Raw genomic sequence first — 17,292 nt, 5'->3', positions numbered from 1 at the left:
TCGCTGGTTGAATTCTTTCGCTGGCCGATTTTTGCGTAGGCCAGCGGTGCGAAAATAATGCTCTGGTCGCGAGAATGCGGTAAACCGGCTGTTTTAATATAGTGCAATGGTGTCCCTCGTGTTTTTCAGGCTCGTGTTCAGAGCAATGGTGCGAACAAATCAAGACTGATATCGCAGTTTGACAAACACGCAGGACGCTGGTCGCTGTTGTGAAGTCGCAGGTTAGGCCTACACCTTGGTCTAAATGCCGAAGTCGCAGGTCGTATGTTTCAAACTCGCAGGACGCAGGTCGCAGTTTTGAAGTCGCAGGTCGCATGTCGCATGTCGTGACCGGTCTTCCATACTCCGACACTATATTTACATGCGCGTACCTTACAAATTACGAAAATGCTTATATACATTCAATATACGCAAACCCTTGTATCGGTGGCAGGCATGTGAGGACAACGGGCCCTGTTATATCGGGTGCGAGATGGTGACGACTCATAGCCGAGTCTGTGAAGCCAGGACCGCCCGACAGCTTTAGTACACCGAAGACAAGAAAGCTCATGCATGTACATGACGTCAGCTTTTCGTCCACGGTACAGTTAAGCTCAGGACATAGAATAAACTGACCAGTTACACACTGTGTTGCAACATCGAGATATTGTGCTGCAACAGAGCTCAATTCTTTCCTTCAGTATGTGCAGTGTAATGGACTTAAGAGCAGACGTGACTCGGAAGTTATTTGGTCACATGATCAAATGTGTGACCAGTTCAGGGAGGTCAACAAAGGGGTAAACACAAGTGTATTGACGACAAGTAAATTATATATTGACTGGAGAGACGAGTCAGAGAATGGAAAAGAGGAATTCCTATAAATAAAATCTCTGGGTCACAGTTTTCAATAAAGACTCGACTTGCACACCTCACTCTTTTTCGGTATGCCTACATGGCCATGGATCTCTATCATTCATATTTACTGGGTGATCGCACCGTCTGTTGCGAATAAATTTTATCGTGCCCTCAATGCAAAGTCGATTGCATACGCTGGTGTTGTTGCGTCAGGGCTGGCCATCCGCCATTCAAGCATTCGCGCCTCAAACTCTGCCAGATTTTGTCTGTAACCTTAGATCAGGACAGATGATGTTGTCGCACTATGCTTCGATTTGCCTACAGAGAAACATCCGCGGAACTAGAACAACGACCGGGATAAACGGGCGTCCTATACACAGGAAGGCGGGAAGACAGAACACATCTCCCAAATCTCACGATGTCTGTTTATCGAGCTTGATAAGACTCCCGTGAACATGAGGAGGGGGGGTGCCACAACAGAGACTTACAGAGCAACGGAAAGTCCGTTCAAATCTACTTGGGCAAAATTTAGAGCCATGCCTTTGTCTCATTGTCTCAATTTTTCAATACGCTCCAGAACAGGCCGTTACCTTATTTAATTTTATTTATCCGTTATGGTATTTAATTTAGAAAAAAACAAACGATCGGGATTCAGGTCTGCAATATTTTGACAACAACCAACATCGAGATAAATATGGTCGAATTCTCGGTAAACGCAATAATTCACTGGAAAAACCGGTTGCCCTGGTAACCGAGGCGCAGTTAGGGAGTTCTTGATACCGAATGAAATTGCTAGCAGTTTTTACTATGGGAGGCGCCATGGTAAGTGTATTAAATACATTTTCTCGAGAGTTTTAGCTTTTTTTAGCAACACGGGAATCCCCATTATCTTATTCTGTCACATTTGCATATTTCAAAACCATGGTAGGCTAGATGGATCAGATTTGGTGATTGGCCTGTGAGATCAAGCTGTTCTTAATAGATGGTTCAAGCACGACTCTGATTGGTCTATTCCGAACGATGTTGGGGGGCATTTCCCAGAAAATACCGCCCTAATTCTTCGAACTAGTGCTGCTCTATGAATGCCATTGAACAAACAGATTTTTGCACGGCAGCACAGACTGTGGCATAAACGTTTGTGCACAACTACACAGAGCAGCGAACATTGGTGTTTTCCCCCCTTTCCCCCGTCGACTTGCAAAGAAAGGTAAGGCATTTTGTCAACGTATGTACCAGAGTGTATGCACTGCACCGTCACACCGCGTTAACACATAGCTGCGCTGCATGTGCGTCGCCTTCGTTTCCATGGCAATGATGAAAGACCCGACCGAAGTTTTATGTCGTACGGTTACCTATCGGTTTATCTGTCAGTGCTTGGTGTCCAGACAGCGATGAACAATGCTGGCCAAAACAAAGGCCCGCATTACATACTTCGGCTTTGAAATCGATGCGCCTTGACTGGACAAATGCATACGAATCGATCGCACATAGGTTCGTTTACCTGGCTATATTTCAATACTGGATGGCGAACAATTCGAAATCGGGAAAGTTTTTTCTTTGAGTGACGTTACGTGCAGGAATAATTCCATCTTTCGGGACAGTACCTGCAGGAATTTACCGTTCTTTCAGCGCAATGCGGTAAAACCACGTCTTCGGGACTTCACCCTGGGTTGGATCAACGTGGCGCTGTTTACTCCAGATGGACTGTGACTGACAGTGAGAACGCTAGGCTATTTGCTCGATTTTTTTTGGAGGTGTGATCGTCCTGCTCGCGGAGTTTTGTAGTTTTTGACATGTCGCTCTTTTCTCAACGTAATTTCAATTCAAAATGCACTTTACAACTTTAATCTTTGTCAATTGCGTAACTAGCTGATCTCATATTGATATCTTATGGCACGTTGCGTAAGAGGGGTTATTTTTCAGAGAATGTTTCGACCATCCCATGGATGAAAGTCGCACGTTCACCCGGTTGCCACGGATTAACCTGACTGGACATCGTATCGGACTGCTGTATGAAAAAACCCATGTTGCGAAGAATCAAAAAGTTTATTTCTTCCTTTAGTTTTCACCCTATATCTGCCCGCTCTACCTCCATCCCTCCCCCGTTTTTTTTTTAAGTCAATATCATTTGAAATATATATCTTACATAGTAAATGCAGTTAAATCCGGGAGTCATGTATAAATTTATTGGTGACGCTTACATGTGTTAAACATTTCACATTGTTTCTCCTATTCAACTTCAAAAGCTAGAATACCTCTATAGCCGCAGTAGCAATTTGTGCATTGTTGCATTCTTGTAGAACAATTATGGGTTTTGGTTGTGAGTTGCAGCAAGATATCAAAGCCGACCGACCAGTCCCATTTGTGGGGGGGGGGGGGGCATATTATCTGGAGAGTAAACGCCCTACTTTATCAGCTGACATGGATCAAGCGAACAACGTCGTTTTCAAATTAATATATAACGGTCTGTCCTCGCCGTAACCTCTCAGAGATTTTACTACAAACCGTACATGCGTACTTTGATGAATGAGTCAGTCAGTTTAACTACGTCAGTCGATTTCCATGGAAACGGAATTTCATATTTATGAGAGGCATGTATATTAATCTGACTGTGGAAATAACCCTCTATTATAATAGCAGCATACACAATACGGGTTCGTATTAGAAATGCCGTGTTTTAAAGTGTCATTTTTTAGGAATAACATTTCTATCAGGCAAGAAGCTGAACCTGAGTGGGTTGAAATAAAGATCGATGATAAACAACCTTGAATGATAAGCTGGCACTATCCAGTTTGTGAAATCAGCTGATATTGACAAATCTAGCCGTATATAGCTCTTTTAAATATCTGATGTACAAAGTTTCCCGCCCACTCGGCCATCACATGATGCGCTCTTAACTCCCACGGAAACTTCTTGGCGTATGTTTTTCTCCCGCCCTTAAATTGTATGTTATGCCTTAGAAGCATCTTCGACTTGTATAATTTTTTGGCAGTTTATTTGCTATTTTCCCGGCCTGAACATTTCTAGAAAGTTCAACCCGACAATTCAAGAGTCTATTCTATTTTGAGACCCGAGCCCAAGACTGGGAACTTCCACCTTAACGATAATAGGCATTCCCAGGGTCTGAGACTTCCGGTGGGGGAATTCTACGAATTTCAAATATCACCGACAACTTTCAGGCAAAGTAACCATTACTTATACTCTTTTAATAACTTCAAAATCACCAAAAAATCGTAGACTTGAAGATTTTTCTGTTCTTCCCAAAAAAATCTTGATTCTGTGTCCCCGGGTAAGGCATCAGTATCGGTGCATGCCCCCAATCCGACTTTGGAGGATAACAACAACAGGCACTGCGCGTTAGATTATTCTAGTGTTCACCGGATTATGGTCGGCAAAATAATATGAACCAAATGTAAAAAAACAAAACAAAACCAAAAAACAAAACAACAACAACAACAATAATAATAACAATAATGGACCTGGTGGGATACAGTGATTCAAATCCTAGTATGGAAATTAAACTCCAGACACTGTTCAAACCCTGACACACACTGCTTTATGTGCGTGCTTTGGTTGAAAAAATTGTACACGCAGAAAAATTGCAAACAATATTTAAAATCTTGGACTGTAGTTCTGATAGTTTGTCCCATCATCATACATATTCAACTCTCTGAAACTTAGAGCTCTGTTTCTGTTGGCATTATAACCAAAAGAGACAGGAAAATGTGTGGTTGGGTGAAATGACTGTTTTTGCCCATACAGCAGCACGGGACAGCCAGCCTTGCAGCAAGCTGCTGCATCAATGATTGATCAATATTTAAAAAACCCGCACATTCGATGTTCGCAAATAATCAAAATGTGATTCATCCAGGCTTGAGAAGAGGGAAAGAATTTTCAGCCATGCCAAATGAAAAATTGATATAATGTTGACACCTATGCCAAAACATGAGGTTTTGTTATATGGTGTGTGTGTGTGTGTGTGTGTGTGTGAGAGAGAGAGAGAGAGAGAGAGAGTGATGAGAGAGAGAGAGAGAGAGAGAGAGAGAGAGAGCATGAGAAAGCATGATGAAGTAAAAACAGAGATACGCACGGTTGATGGGAGCTTGGGAATGAGAAGAAACAGAAGACAGAGACAGGCAGACAAAGATGCGTAAATCACGAAAACTTCTGTAACATGATGTACATGGTGGTAGGGAATGCTTGAGCTTTACTTATCAGCAAAATTAGCCAGGAGTTTGGAAAAGGGCCGAACTCTAATTCATGGTGCGATATATTTATACTTAAAACAGAGGTTACACAGGATTGTGTACATATGTAGAAAATTCACAAGGTATACACGCTGACACAGTTGGCCCACGTGGTAACCGTACCTTGGGCAGTAGGTCCTGTATGCCATGCAGGTCCCCTAAAATGTGCGAAGAAAATACCGTAGTCCCTTTAATCAGCTTTGTATTTCGAAACAATAAAAAATCGCGAAGACCTTGAAAATTCGCGATACATACAAGAGCGCCCCCGACTTCGTAAATGTGTGCTTGGCTATGTACCTGTTGGTTTCTGGGCAAATACAGAAGTGCTGTTTTATTCCAAAGGACAGCTCTGCTGTAACAAACCTTTACATTTAATTCACCGATTTAGTTTTTTTCTCAGTTTCCCACGGTTTCATTAGGTAATGATCGTCAACTTTGGACAAAAAGTTGACAATTGTGCATAAGATTACGCTATTTCAAGAGAAGATAAATTCCAACTGGAAAATCTCTTTCTCGGAAATTCCGGTGATTCAGCTAAATTTTGATTCGTTCAATGGTCCGCCATCTTGAATTCTGACTAAAGGGCAAATAAAACTGCATTAACATATCAGACCATTTATAATAGTTGTGCAAAAGTTTGAAAATGTTACTTTATCCGACTCTGGTAGAATAGAGACACGAATCGCTGAGGGTAAGTTAAAAAAAGTCAGTTTTCTCGATAATTTTAAAACAGTAATCTATGTGGCCGCGTTTGATTGTTGGTACTTAAATACTATACTCCACATTCTTTTTGGTAAACGTCACTGCATGCAGACGGCCAGGCTTGTAGTCAGATTGACTTAGTACACTTGTTTAACGACCAGCAAAAACAGCTACCAGCAACTTTTCGATATTATATTTTGTCGACGGGATACTTTTTCTCGCTTTCGATAAAAATGATATTGCCGAAAAGTGAGATGTCAATTTTGACTTGTTGTTAAAATGTTTAAGTGAACGAGCTTTTCGCAAAATTTCGGTGAAAATTTTTTAGCGTCTCAATATGAGAACAGCCTCCGCGCGTTCTTCTTGGCTCTTTTGGAAGGGGACGAGACTTTCTTTAACGTTTGATGATGACAGACAATAAGCAGTACAGTGTGGAGTCCTGATGATCATAAACATCATCTTCCTCGCAATCCGACAATACCTCTATTTGCATTAGATTTAGCACATACAAGAGCAAGCGCTCGGGTAAACCGGATTGTCGCAAAGCCAACGGGCCTTTTTACGGCAACTTCAGCGCAACTTCTCTGCGAGGACATACACGGATTCCGATGCATAGCGGATATGAACTGATCATCACAGTTACTCTAAAACCTGACATGTTAGTGTCATGGTATACATAATTCATATTTACTAAACAACAGATATTTCATAATCGGTGACGAATCACTTTCTGTAGTAAGCTCATGACGAACTCACTGAACTGTACCTCAAATCACGGTCCCTCCACAAAAATGATGATCGAATTCGTCGTCTGCAGAGACAAGAGAAAGATGTGACTAGAACCGCAAAATGGTAGCAGTAGAATCCTTAAAATGAATTCATCATCCATAAAAGGCATGTGTGGTACACATTCTTTGATATCTACACTCACGAACGTCATATTTTGTGTTGACTCAGCCATAATTTTCATAGCTATACCGATAGCTCTGGTAGTTGACAATTCTGTTGAATACTATGCTGTTTCGAATACTGGTATATTACATGGATTATATGCATTGGTAGGAAATTGCACGCGCTTTGTCTTTCGTGCGGACGTAATCACTTTAAACGTGCGCCGTTTCCCGAAAAAAACAGAACTTTCCTTATGTTTCCAGGAATTTTCACCGTTCCAGGGGTGTGTTGTTTTAATCGGAAGAACATGACCCAGATAAAGCGTTGGTTTGTTTCGCTAATCTGCCCGGTGCTGGAAATCAATTTATAGTTCTACTTGGAACAGCAGCGACCAGCTTTCCTACGAAACACCGAACCCCAGAATTCACAGAATTCGCGGAATCGCTCTGCACGCATGCGCACAATCATATGTTAATATCACCCAACATGGCCCCGAAAGCTCTCTCGATATGACGTCTGAACAAAAGCAACCCTGGGATCTTTTATTTTAAAGAAAACGCACAAAGACGGAATTGTGGGCAGATGATTTGAAATTTGTGCTTTTAAGCGCTCCGAGTGTCCACATGATGTCTCGTAAACTTAGAAGGACGGTAACTTGACCGACGGATGGAGTCTCCAGATCCGCTCTTAAACAATATTTCAACGTTAAGTGCCTTTGTGTGGCGTTGGATTTCGGGTAAACATATTACAGGCTATGCTTTTCCCTGGTACGGTTCTCAAAATGGTGAATTGCAGGTACGGTTAAAGTTTACTTATCACGATTTCTATATACATTATTATAGGTAATAACGATACACCCCAGGCGTTTGTTGAGTCGATGCAATCATTGGGGTGAGGGATAGGGTGGGGTGAGGTTAGGGTGCTACCGGTTGTGCATTCGTATCCTGCCCTCAGTGTAAGGCTACTAAACTGAGACAGACATCACGCGCAGACGACCCTCAGACTTCCTTTGTACATGTACGTGTAGGCTCGCAAACGTGTATATCTTCTACAACGAACTTCTATACTTTGTTCATACAATGGCACGCGCAAATCCACTTTAAATGTATTAGAATTTGCCAAATTAAAGATTATTTGGTTGGTGGTTTAGACAAACCATGACACCCAATGGACATCACTATGTCTATTGTATCTATATGAACGTGCCTAACCAACTGAAGAGATCTGCCATTAAAACTCTATTTTGAAATCCGGTTATAAAGTTAGCTTTATGGAGATTGTATCTTGCTATCGCTAGCATTGTGCATTGTGGCTGAGTGTTACCTCAGACGACCTTTTCAGGAATACCCGCGACGATGCTATGACGAGCGCCCCCAATGTTAACATTTCTGAATTCTGTAGCTTCAATCACTTCACGTCATGAACATGGAGTTCTGTTAAACTATATCGTTACACTCATTTTTTCCGCGTTCTAGGAACCAGCCAGATTGCTTTTCTGGTCGACGACAGGCGCCTGTCCTGTCAAACTCGTCTTTTAGAAAGGGCATGGAGGTAGCTACCTCCATGGAAAGGGTAACAGTCAAAATCACTATAACTAGATGATGGCGCTTGCTTATCTCGAAACTTAGACCTTCACGCAGCCCGAGAATTAAGTCACTACTGGAAACAATCTCTGACGCTTATCATATCTACGTTCGTTCAGCAAAGGTCTGTGCGGTGAACGCGCTATATTTAAATAATATAACACTATCGAGCTAGATGATAACCTACAACCTATGGCGCGAACTCACCTATTATAGCATAAAGCGTTATTGCAAAGGGCGAAATTTCCTCTATTCAAAGAAAGCATTTAGTTCAACGTAATAAAAGCTCAAAGAGAGGTTTTGCAATCGTAGATCCCAGTATTGCAAGCAACGGAACTCTACTTTTTTTCAATTTACTGACTGAGACCAAGTCTTGCATCTCCCGCCATCTTTGCTAATGTTTGGTGATTTTCCACAGCATGCATTGGTCTTACATTCGCTTTCTGTCGTATCGATGTCTGTTATTTTGAGAACATCGAGTTGGTAGACTCAGAAGAGATACCTTCACTGCAGCCGAAGCTTAATGGTGGACTGGTATGAGTATTCGCACTGTATACCAACCAGTCTCTTCCTTTGGGCAACAGAGTACGTTGTTCGAGATATGGCCAGCGCCCTCATGTGGTCACCAGCAGCTAAGCTGTGACAGAGGACCATCCTGTGACCTGCGAAGACATCGTTTGAGACGTGTAAAATGATGACTAATGCAGTTGGAACCTCAAAAAAGGCGATTTTACCATTTTATGTCTTGTTAAATATGGTCAGGAGAACAGTGAGAAATGATAAATTTCATTTTATCTTAAAAACTAGTCTGACCCATTATTGGGCGCTGCTGCAACATTTTGCCAACGGTCTCCTATCGGTCCATTTGAGAACTAGTCCGCAAACATCACTGAAATGTTGCCAAACGTGCAGGAATTATTCACCTGTACACAGTCCTCAAGAGCTGCCACTTGTAACATTATACCTTAGGTGGCGCTAGACACACAAACACCCTTTTTTTACTCGAAACCTAGTTAGTTGAACGTCCATTGTGGAATTTGTCAGAGTTGAAAAGTTTATTCACCCATGCTTATTCTTACCTGTTCGTCAGTGAACGCACGCAGCCTTTTAAAGCTCTATTATTACTATTACTAGTGGACATATTATTCCGGGTTCACGGGGTCAAATTGAGGGGAAAGCACAAAGAGGCTTTTAGGAAATCTCAGAGCTTTGAATAATGCTACTGGCATTACGTTACGCGCTCTTTTGTTGCCCGACAACAGTTAACGGCACACAGATCTTGTAGGTCACATATCACTCCTTGATGCCATGGTAGGGGGGGGGGTCCGACGTCGTAGGAAGATCGGGATTATTAGGCCATTAAACACAATCACTCTCTACACACAAGTCTCTCCACCAGCGGGACTGTGGTCTACAGATCGGTTTTGTTTGTGCACAGTCCCTGCGACGGACTGTTGTTGACAGTATATGATATGGTCCGTCTCTGACTGTACGAGCGTACAAACTAATCTCAGCCACGGGCCAATGACAGATCATTTCCTCCGGTAGCATACGGACGAACATTTCAGCCAAAATGTCAAATCATACGTGTTTCCTTTGATATGCCTTGAATATGATTTTCGATTTGTGTAAGTTTTTTTTTTTTATTAGCGCGCTCACTCCGACCGCAGGAAAATGTCAACATTTAAGTTCACGCGTAATTAACTAAACACCGGAGAGATGTGACGGGTTTACTAAGGGCAGGTCAGGTTAGATAAAGGAAACCCATATATCTTGTAATGTAATCGTGCTGCTTGTGGTGTAAGGGAGTGTCCTGGGTGATTTTTTCGGTCTTTTCAGTTCGTTGAGGGCGATTTTGCTGCTGGCTCCAACTCTATGTGTGCCTTAACTAGGATATCACGTGATTGCTGGTCACCTTTCTTCGCATCGTGAAACACGTTTTTCATTTCCAACACCTACTTACAGTGTGGGCGGGTCTTTTGAATACAAAACTTTCAGAATTAATGTAACTTGGTATACTACAACCCATGGTCATGGCATTAGAATGCGGAACTGAAATGTACCCGACAACAGCCAGTGTCCAGATGGACGATCGAACGCTCTATTCATAAGTGTCTTGGGGGTATGGCGTTGTTGAAAAAACTTTCAGAGGAAAATGAGTTCATGTAGACAGCTAGCAAGTGTTATCACAACTTTAATCTGAGGAATTACGACGCATTGTTGCAATGCCACGTTTTCCTGTGATAAACACATATAAAGACGAAGAACAGTCAAACACTGGGACAAGATGAATTTCTAAGAGGGGCAAAGTGCGCCGCATATCCTATCTGTAGCCAACAGATACGCTTTCGTTCAGCCGGTCTAGTCAGAAAGGTCGCTGCATCTTGGTCCGCATATAGTAACTCCGTTTCGAAAGTTCATTTGAAAGGGGGAATGTTTCGCCAAGATAAAATAAAGACCACCTAATCTTGTCACCAGGAAAGAGGTTCCCAAAGTTAACAAACTTCTTCTCGAAGTAAGAATTACGTCGGGAAAGGGAAATTTACTTATAGAGAATGATAAAAATGGCCTCATTCATCTTTCCTAGATTTACAGATATTTTTTGCATCGGCTCTAGAGTTATAAACCTACTTCTGAACTAAACTTCTATTACTTGTATATTGTTACTACTACCGCTATTTATAGTAGACTACTGCTACAACTTAAACAGAGTTTAAATGAGTCTCTATCTATATGCTAAAAATTATAATAATTTTAATAATTTTGATAATTTTTTTGTAGGTACATGTACTGAAAATGAGCAAATGAACTTAACTTTTATCGCGAAGAAATCATTGTATACGGGCTTGTAGGAATTAGTTTGTCAGACAGTATGCCTGCCTTCAAATGAAAGACGCACAAGAAGGTACTTCTCTGTTACGTCACAGCTCTGCGGTGAGAAAGTTTCGTGCCTTCAGGTGTGTTTGTGTGTCAATATGACAATAGATGACACGTCAAAGAATACACCCCGTTGAGTTCGCATTGTTATGCAAATAAAGACTTAACCAGAGATCGTGTCATCAGTATGTCAGTGTAATATTTTAATAATTGTAGATAGCGTTGTCCCAGCTTTCCTATTTGCTAATGATCCACGCTGCATGTGTCTCATAAATTTCAACCCAATGAGTACACCGGCCATCATAGCGGGGCTGCCTCCGCCCCCGCTGTCTCTGCCATACCTCACGTTGTTGAAATATCTCGACCATGGAGGTATTATTTTCCTAAGGCCAAAAAAAAAAAAAAAGCTGTTCAACGGGCGGGATGACTTCGAAGGTGGGTAGGTAGGTCGGATTTTTTTTTTTTTTTTTTTTTTTTTTTTTTTTTTGTTTTTCTTAAACAGAACATATAATATAAACACTTTTTGGGTGTTTCATACTTTTTCTTAGTCACATAACATATACTGGATATGTTGTTTAGTACGTTCATGAATTTCTCAAAATCATCACAAAACCTGTTTTGAAGGCTGATATACCGATTTTTCTTACTTTTGACCCTGACCTAAAACTTGGAGGGGAAGTGAGAGCTGTTCGTAACTGCCCTCCCACTGGTATACACTGAAAATGTGCCTTCCCACTGAATTATGATGCCCACTGCCCTCCGGTATCTACAGTCTGCCCGCTCCCACTGCCTACAACAATTCACGCTCCCCGCTGCCCTCTCCCTACTACTGAAATTCCCCATTGCCAACTAGATGCCCATTATGCAACCCAGATCAACACAAAACCATGCAAGCAGTTAGCAGTATACCTTGGAACATTGCTCCCCTCTAAGTAAGGTTCTATTAAGCACGCCGCTTTCCCCTCCCTCTACGTATTTTCCGTTGCCCACTGTCAAAAATTTTCTCCCCGCCCGCTGAAAGTAATGAAATTTCTTCCCCGCCCACAGTAAATATCGATATTTTCTCCCCGCTCGCTGATTAGTTTTGAAATCTGCCCGCCCGCTGAAAAACTTCGCACGATCACCTTTTTGCACGAACAGCTTCGTTGGCGCCACCTGAATCTAACGGAGCTAATTTCTGTGTTGGTGTCACCAGCCATATGAGCACGGTGCATTCCAACCAAAACTCGCGACTCAGAAACTGACGGGTCAGCCCCGGGGATGTACAGGGTGACATCGTCGAGCGAGGGAGTGAAATTAGACCATTCGTCCTGTGTCCAACTTCCAAGTCAAACAAATGTCACAAGGTTGACTCCTTGTGCATTCTCGACAACGGAAACACAAATCATGTCCGTCCTGCAGTGAGAACTGCTGCTTACAATCACACATTCGATAGGAGAAAGCCATGATGAAAATCGGAACGAGTGATGACTCAAAGAACAATAAAGAGTTTTAAAGGAACACTGAAAATAGGAACACTAGAAAATATAGACTGTACAACCACTCGCACGTGAAATAAGCGCCGGTGAAACAATACAGTACAGAGTGTCTAAGCTATACGGAACACGTGGCGTAATAGTTTATTTTCCACGGCATATTAACCATGCCCTTCACCTAGACCAATTGTTTGTGATGCGCTTCCACCTTTACTCTTCAAATCATATAGCCTGTATCAATCTCACTCAAGTCAATGTCATTGAAAATGTGAAGGTCATTCATCTTACAGACAGATGTTCACTGAATAACATCTCCGCGTTTCTTCAGATTCGTAAAGATTTCGGGAAAAAAAAAAGAAAAATGTGGAGTGGTCCAAATATGGGTCGGTCGGGCCCGTTGAACAGATATTTTTTTTTTCCTCGCCTAAAGGATGTTTATTCACAAGAACTTGTGTAATAAAGTTACCAATACTTCCTCCTTGGACAACACCGACGAGGAAAGTATATGTGGCTGCAGAAATAATCGTGGGTCGGAAACTACGCGAACTCAGAAACGCGTGCGTGTAAATATTCCGTTCCGAGCACAGGGGCGGAGGTGGTGTCCAGTGCGTTTGAATGCTTTCTCATAGCGACATCACATCTGTGTGGTAAATATCCCCATGCGCGTAACCTGCCACAGGTTTTTCTCAAACATCCTTGGTTTAAACCAACCCTTAATTAGACTCGAAATCCTTACCATGAAATAAGCGGGTAAGAGCTTGGGTTAAAAATAACAGAAACGAGCACGTATTACAGCGCAACAGTAAATGACTGCAGTGCTGTTCTTTGTCACGGTCGCAGAACATCGGACGTAGACTCTTCTATTTCACTATCTTGATATCTTGAGGTTATTGTAAAATCATTAAACATCATTGGAACTGCATCGATAGAGATGGAAATTCGGGAGGTCTTGAAAGATTTTGTGCTTTTATATTCTATTCTCGGGATTTTGATTCTCCGGATGTTAGTCCTCAGTTTGTCTCGATCACGATGTTAGGCTGAATGGTTTCGGCACATACCGGTAGTTTGTGCCACCTTCCTCTTGTAGAATACGAGCTCGACGTTACAAAATGGCGGCTCCCGCGTAGAATTAAATGAATTCATCACGTTGGATCGATCGACGTGTACTATGTGTAGACAGAAACGATATTCGGTATCAGACCTGCTCGAAACAGACTGTATAAGTGGTCTGTCAGGGCCAGTCCGTTGACGATAACGTCACGCAGTATGAGTGGGATATAAAGGCAACCGGAATAGCCTTGGGCTGTAGTAACTATCAACCATTAAATTCAATAATGTTAACTGACTTTAATCGAGTTCTTCATATGTCGTTTTCCCAGCTGTTGTATGATGCTCCCGTAATTTGTAGCGGTGTGATTTGTGACAAGCGACATTGTCACGTGACTCAACCGCTCGTCTTGTATCATGTGTATGCTGTAGCCGGCTGCAGATCTGCTCGTACATACGCGTTAATAGTATCTTTTTACTATTAACCAACAATAAATATAGATCAAACTTTAATGTTTAAATGATAGCTGTACTCGACAGGTTTGTGTGATCAGTACAAATACTAAATGAGAGGTACTCTTTGAAACCGTGATGTGGACGGGTAGGCTCACTGCAATCTAATTACTGCATAACAGTACTACACTGGACAACCTAGTCTGCTGCTGTGTAATCTGTCTGGACACTTGCCAATCTCACGTTTCTGTGATTTATTCATACTTTCATGCAAGTAATATTGGCGGGTGAAAATATCTCTATATTTTTTAATTTATTACGTTTTCATCGACTTTAGGTTCAATATCCCAGTAATTATTGTCCTAGTGTTTAGCCTCAATTACATGTATGCTGGCGTGGTGTCAAATCTTTCTGACTTTATACATATTCCGTCTGTGCAAACAGCTTCCAGCAGGCAGTGAGTCCAACTCCATTCCAACTTCAGGAGCTGTGGTCACGTTACAAGCTTCGCAGTTGCTTCTGTGTAGTTTTAGGACTTCTTCCGATACGCGTTCCCTGTTGTCAGGGCGGCGCTTGGCCGCGAGATATGCTTACCTATGTCCCTCTATGTACACCAAAATATACTTTGTGGTTTAGCGTGAGATTTTTTTTCTCTCGCAATTATCGCGAAGTATTAACTTCCATTCATCTCAGCTGTTTGCGTAGGTGCGTGGTCGTCTTGGTAGAGTAAACTATTTGGCCCCCAGTCTGAATGGGCATGGTTGAGTATCAGAATAGTATACTGTTGAGACTAGTCCACTGTACTACACGCTTGGCTTCAGTCTGTACCTGTGCTCGGGTGTTGGTGGTTCGCGATCACCCCTCCATCAAAGGTACAGAGGCGACTGAAGGTTATTTCTTCAATTTACTGTGTTATGAGATTAATAAGTCCACAGACTTTGGCCAAGTGTAGTAGTATTGCACAAGCAGTGCTCAGTCGTGCATTCATGCATGTATGCGCGGATTGATTTTGTTAGTTATTCTATTGAATTATGCAAGTTCACGACAAAAACCCGTCATGCAGGGAATCTTTTTCACTGACCCAGATGGTAACCCCCGCTGATCAAATTGGGGTCTATCTACCTTAGTACGAAGACCTCTCGAGCTGAGTGGCCCATTTTATGAAAAAGTTTTACAAAAAGTGAAGTAAACCAGCGAGACAAGTCGAAACGTAACATTCGACGATTCCATTTCTTTCGAAGGGGGTAAGAGATTTTGCTTGGATGCGAGGACTTCAATGACCTACTTACATTAAGAAAAGAGTAAGTTGATGAGATGACCTACCCGTACATCGTTAGCCCTGTTACGTTGACCAATCAGAGACAGAGAAATGCGGCCCCCACTTCCTTATATGGCATTTGGCCGGTTAGTCGTGAAGCGAAGTATCGGGACAATATTGAAGTTATTAGGTGCGTGGGCGAAAACAATATGTCCACCCACGCCGACCGGAAAGAAATCGCTCTGACAAGTGCAGGAGAGGCGCTCCGATATCAGCTGTTAGATCGGTAATATCGGTTACAGCTAGCAGGAGCAGCCACCTTCCACACAGCGCACAAATTTGCCGTTCCACAATTTTATTTCATTTTTAAGTTCCCGACAAGTTTTCTGAGCGAAAATGTACTACGACACTTCAACCATGAATTTTTCATATTTTCCATACTTTTGCCAATTTGGTAAGTATGTCTAAGAGACTTGACACTTTTTTTTAATTACATATTTCGTGATGCGTGTTTGCAAAATTTGCGTAGCCATACACAACCCCAGGAGGCGTTGACGAAGACTTTGTCAAAGATGTGCCAAGTTTTAAGCGCCGCCGTTGCGTGCGCGCGCGGGTAAATAGCCTTTCATCGCGTATTGCTAACCCTTCATGGTAACGCGCTGCTGTTGCCTACGCCCGTAAATGGCGACAAAGCCTCCGGGCAAGGGCCAACTGGCAGACCGAGAACTTGAATGTGAACACTGCATTTTTCTCTTTTTCTCCCTCTTGGTTTCAAAGCAAAAAACCATTTGCCGTTCAAATCTGAAGATCCGCTTCCTATCCAGGGACTCGGGAATCACCCTCTTTACAACGGAGATTTGATGAGTCACCGCTCGGTAATGCAACGCAAACCTCAAACGTGAGTGAAGCCTCTGCGTTGGCGCGAACTAAAAAACGAAAACAGCGATCTGCATACGTTCTACAAAGTTTAACATAGATTGTCTGAATTCTTCTATAGATCCGTTGTCAACGTGGGTTTCTCCGGCTAAAACCATAAACATTCAAAAAGTGAAAGTCGGTCCAGTGTTTACCAGTAATACTTAAAGCCCTTCCATTTGGACTCGGTATTTCCTCTGTCAAGACGATTAAATTGGTGCTACTTACTAAACTTGTTAGTTATCGGCCGACATTCACCTAATTCGCGCTTTTCGCGCTCTTCTTATTGTCAAGAGCGTTATATTTTTTAAGTTCTGGCCAGGAGACTAAGCTATGAACCGATTTAATGTAAAATTGCTCATCACAGATGTTATAACTGCAACAACTCTCAAGTTGAACGCATGGAGAAAACCCATGCTACACTGTCGAGAATACGTCACCCATTACATAAACTAATCCCGTGTGAGCGCGAGTCGGTTGCTGACGACTTGCTGTCACTCGATAAAAAAAAATCACCACGTCAGCAATATATTGTGCATATCCAGCCTTGCTTTAGCAGAGGAGGTTAATTTGACTATGAGCCCTTGCCAGTGACAAGAAAAGACAATCCATGATAATGTAATACGTAGTAGATTTTTGGAACACCGCTACGATATGTCGATGGGTCATGTGACCACAGCGTGTGTACTATACTATGTCACTGCTCTTGCAGTCGAGATGACGCGTATAATTCACCTTAAATAGGTACTAATTTTAACTTATATAGTACAATTACGGAGAGACTGTAATATTTGGCTGTATACAAGCTTGGTGTATTATTGGCCTGTTGTATTCCGGCGTGGGAACATTTCAAAAATTAAGTCAAAGATGGCTGACGTTGCCAACCCTTTACAACACAGTGTGTTGGAGTGTAAATAGTGACTTGTTACGTTACCGCCATTGTGCCTCATGTTGACACAATTAAATTTAGCGAAACACATAGCTTACTTTCGTCCCCCTTCAGCTGTAAA

The 17,292-nt window shown here is 42.2% G+C and overlaps 1 protein-coding gene across 12 annotated transcripts in view; it reads left to right on the top strand.

Moving 5' to 3' along the window:
* Positions 1 to 17,292, top strand: part of LOC139122727 (interferon regulatory factor 1-like) — a 47,487-nt gene that overhangs the window by 14,941 nt on the left and 15,254 nt on the right. For 2 of the 12 annotated variants that reach the window (XM_070688396.1, XM_070688390.1), the window contains exon 1: positions 5,712 to 5,772. The exons of 4 other annotated variants lie outside the window; for them this stretch is intronic. Coding sequence is in view for 2 of the 8 variants with exons in the window: in XM_070688394.1 (XP_070544495.1) it covers positions 15,764 to 15,821 (58 nt within the window). In the remaining 6 variants the exon portion in view is untranslated. Of the gene's footprint in view, positions 1 to 1,889; positions 2,042 to 5,711; positions 5,773 to 7,136; positions 7,470 to 15,649; positions 15,822 to 17,292 lie in introns of those variants that run through there. 6 more of the 12 variants (XM_070688394.1, XM_070688387.1, XM_070688395.1 and 3 more) reach the window with 5 other exon arrangements.

This window comes from Ptychodera flava, chromosome 22 (assembly GCF_041260155.1).
Source record: "Ptychodera flava strain L36383 chromosome 22, AS_Pfla_20210202, whole genome shotgun sequence".
Taxonomy (NCBI): Eukaryota; Metazoa; Hemichordata; class Enteropneusta; family Ptychoderidae; genus Ptychodera; species Ptychodera flava.
Note: the sequence above shows the minus strand (reverse complement) of the source record. Positions and strands in the feature narration are given on the sequence as shown.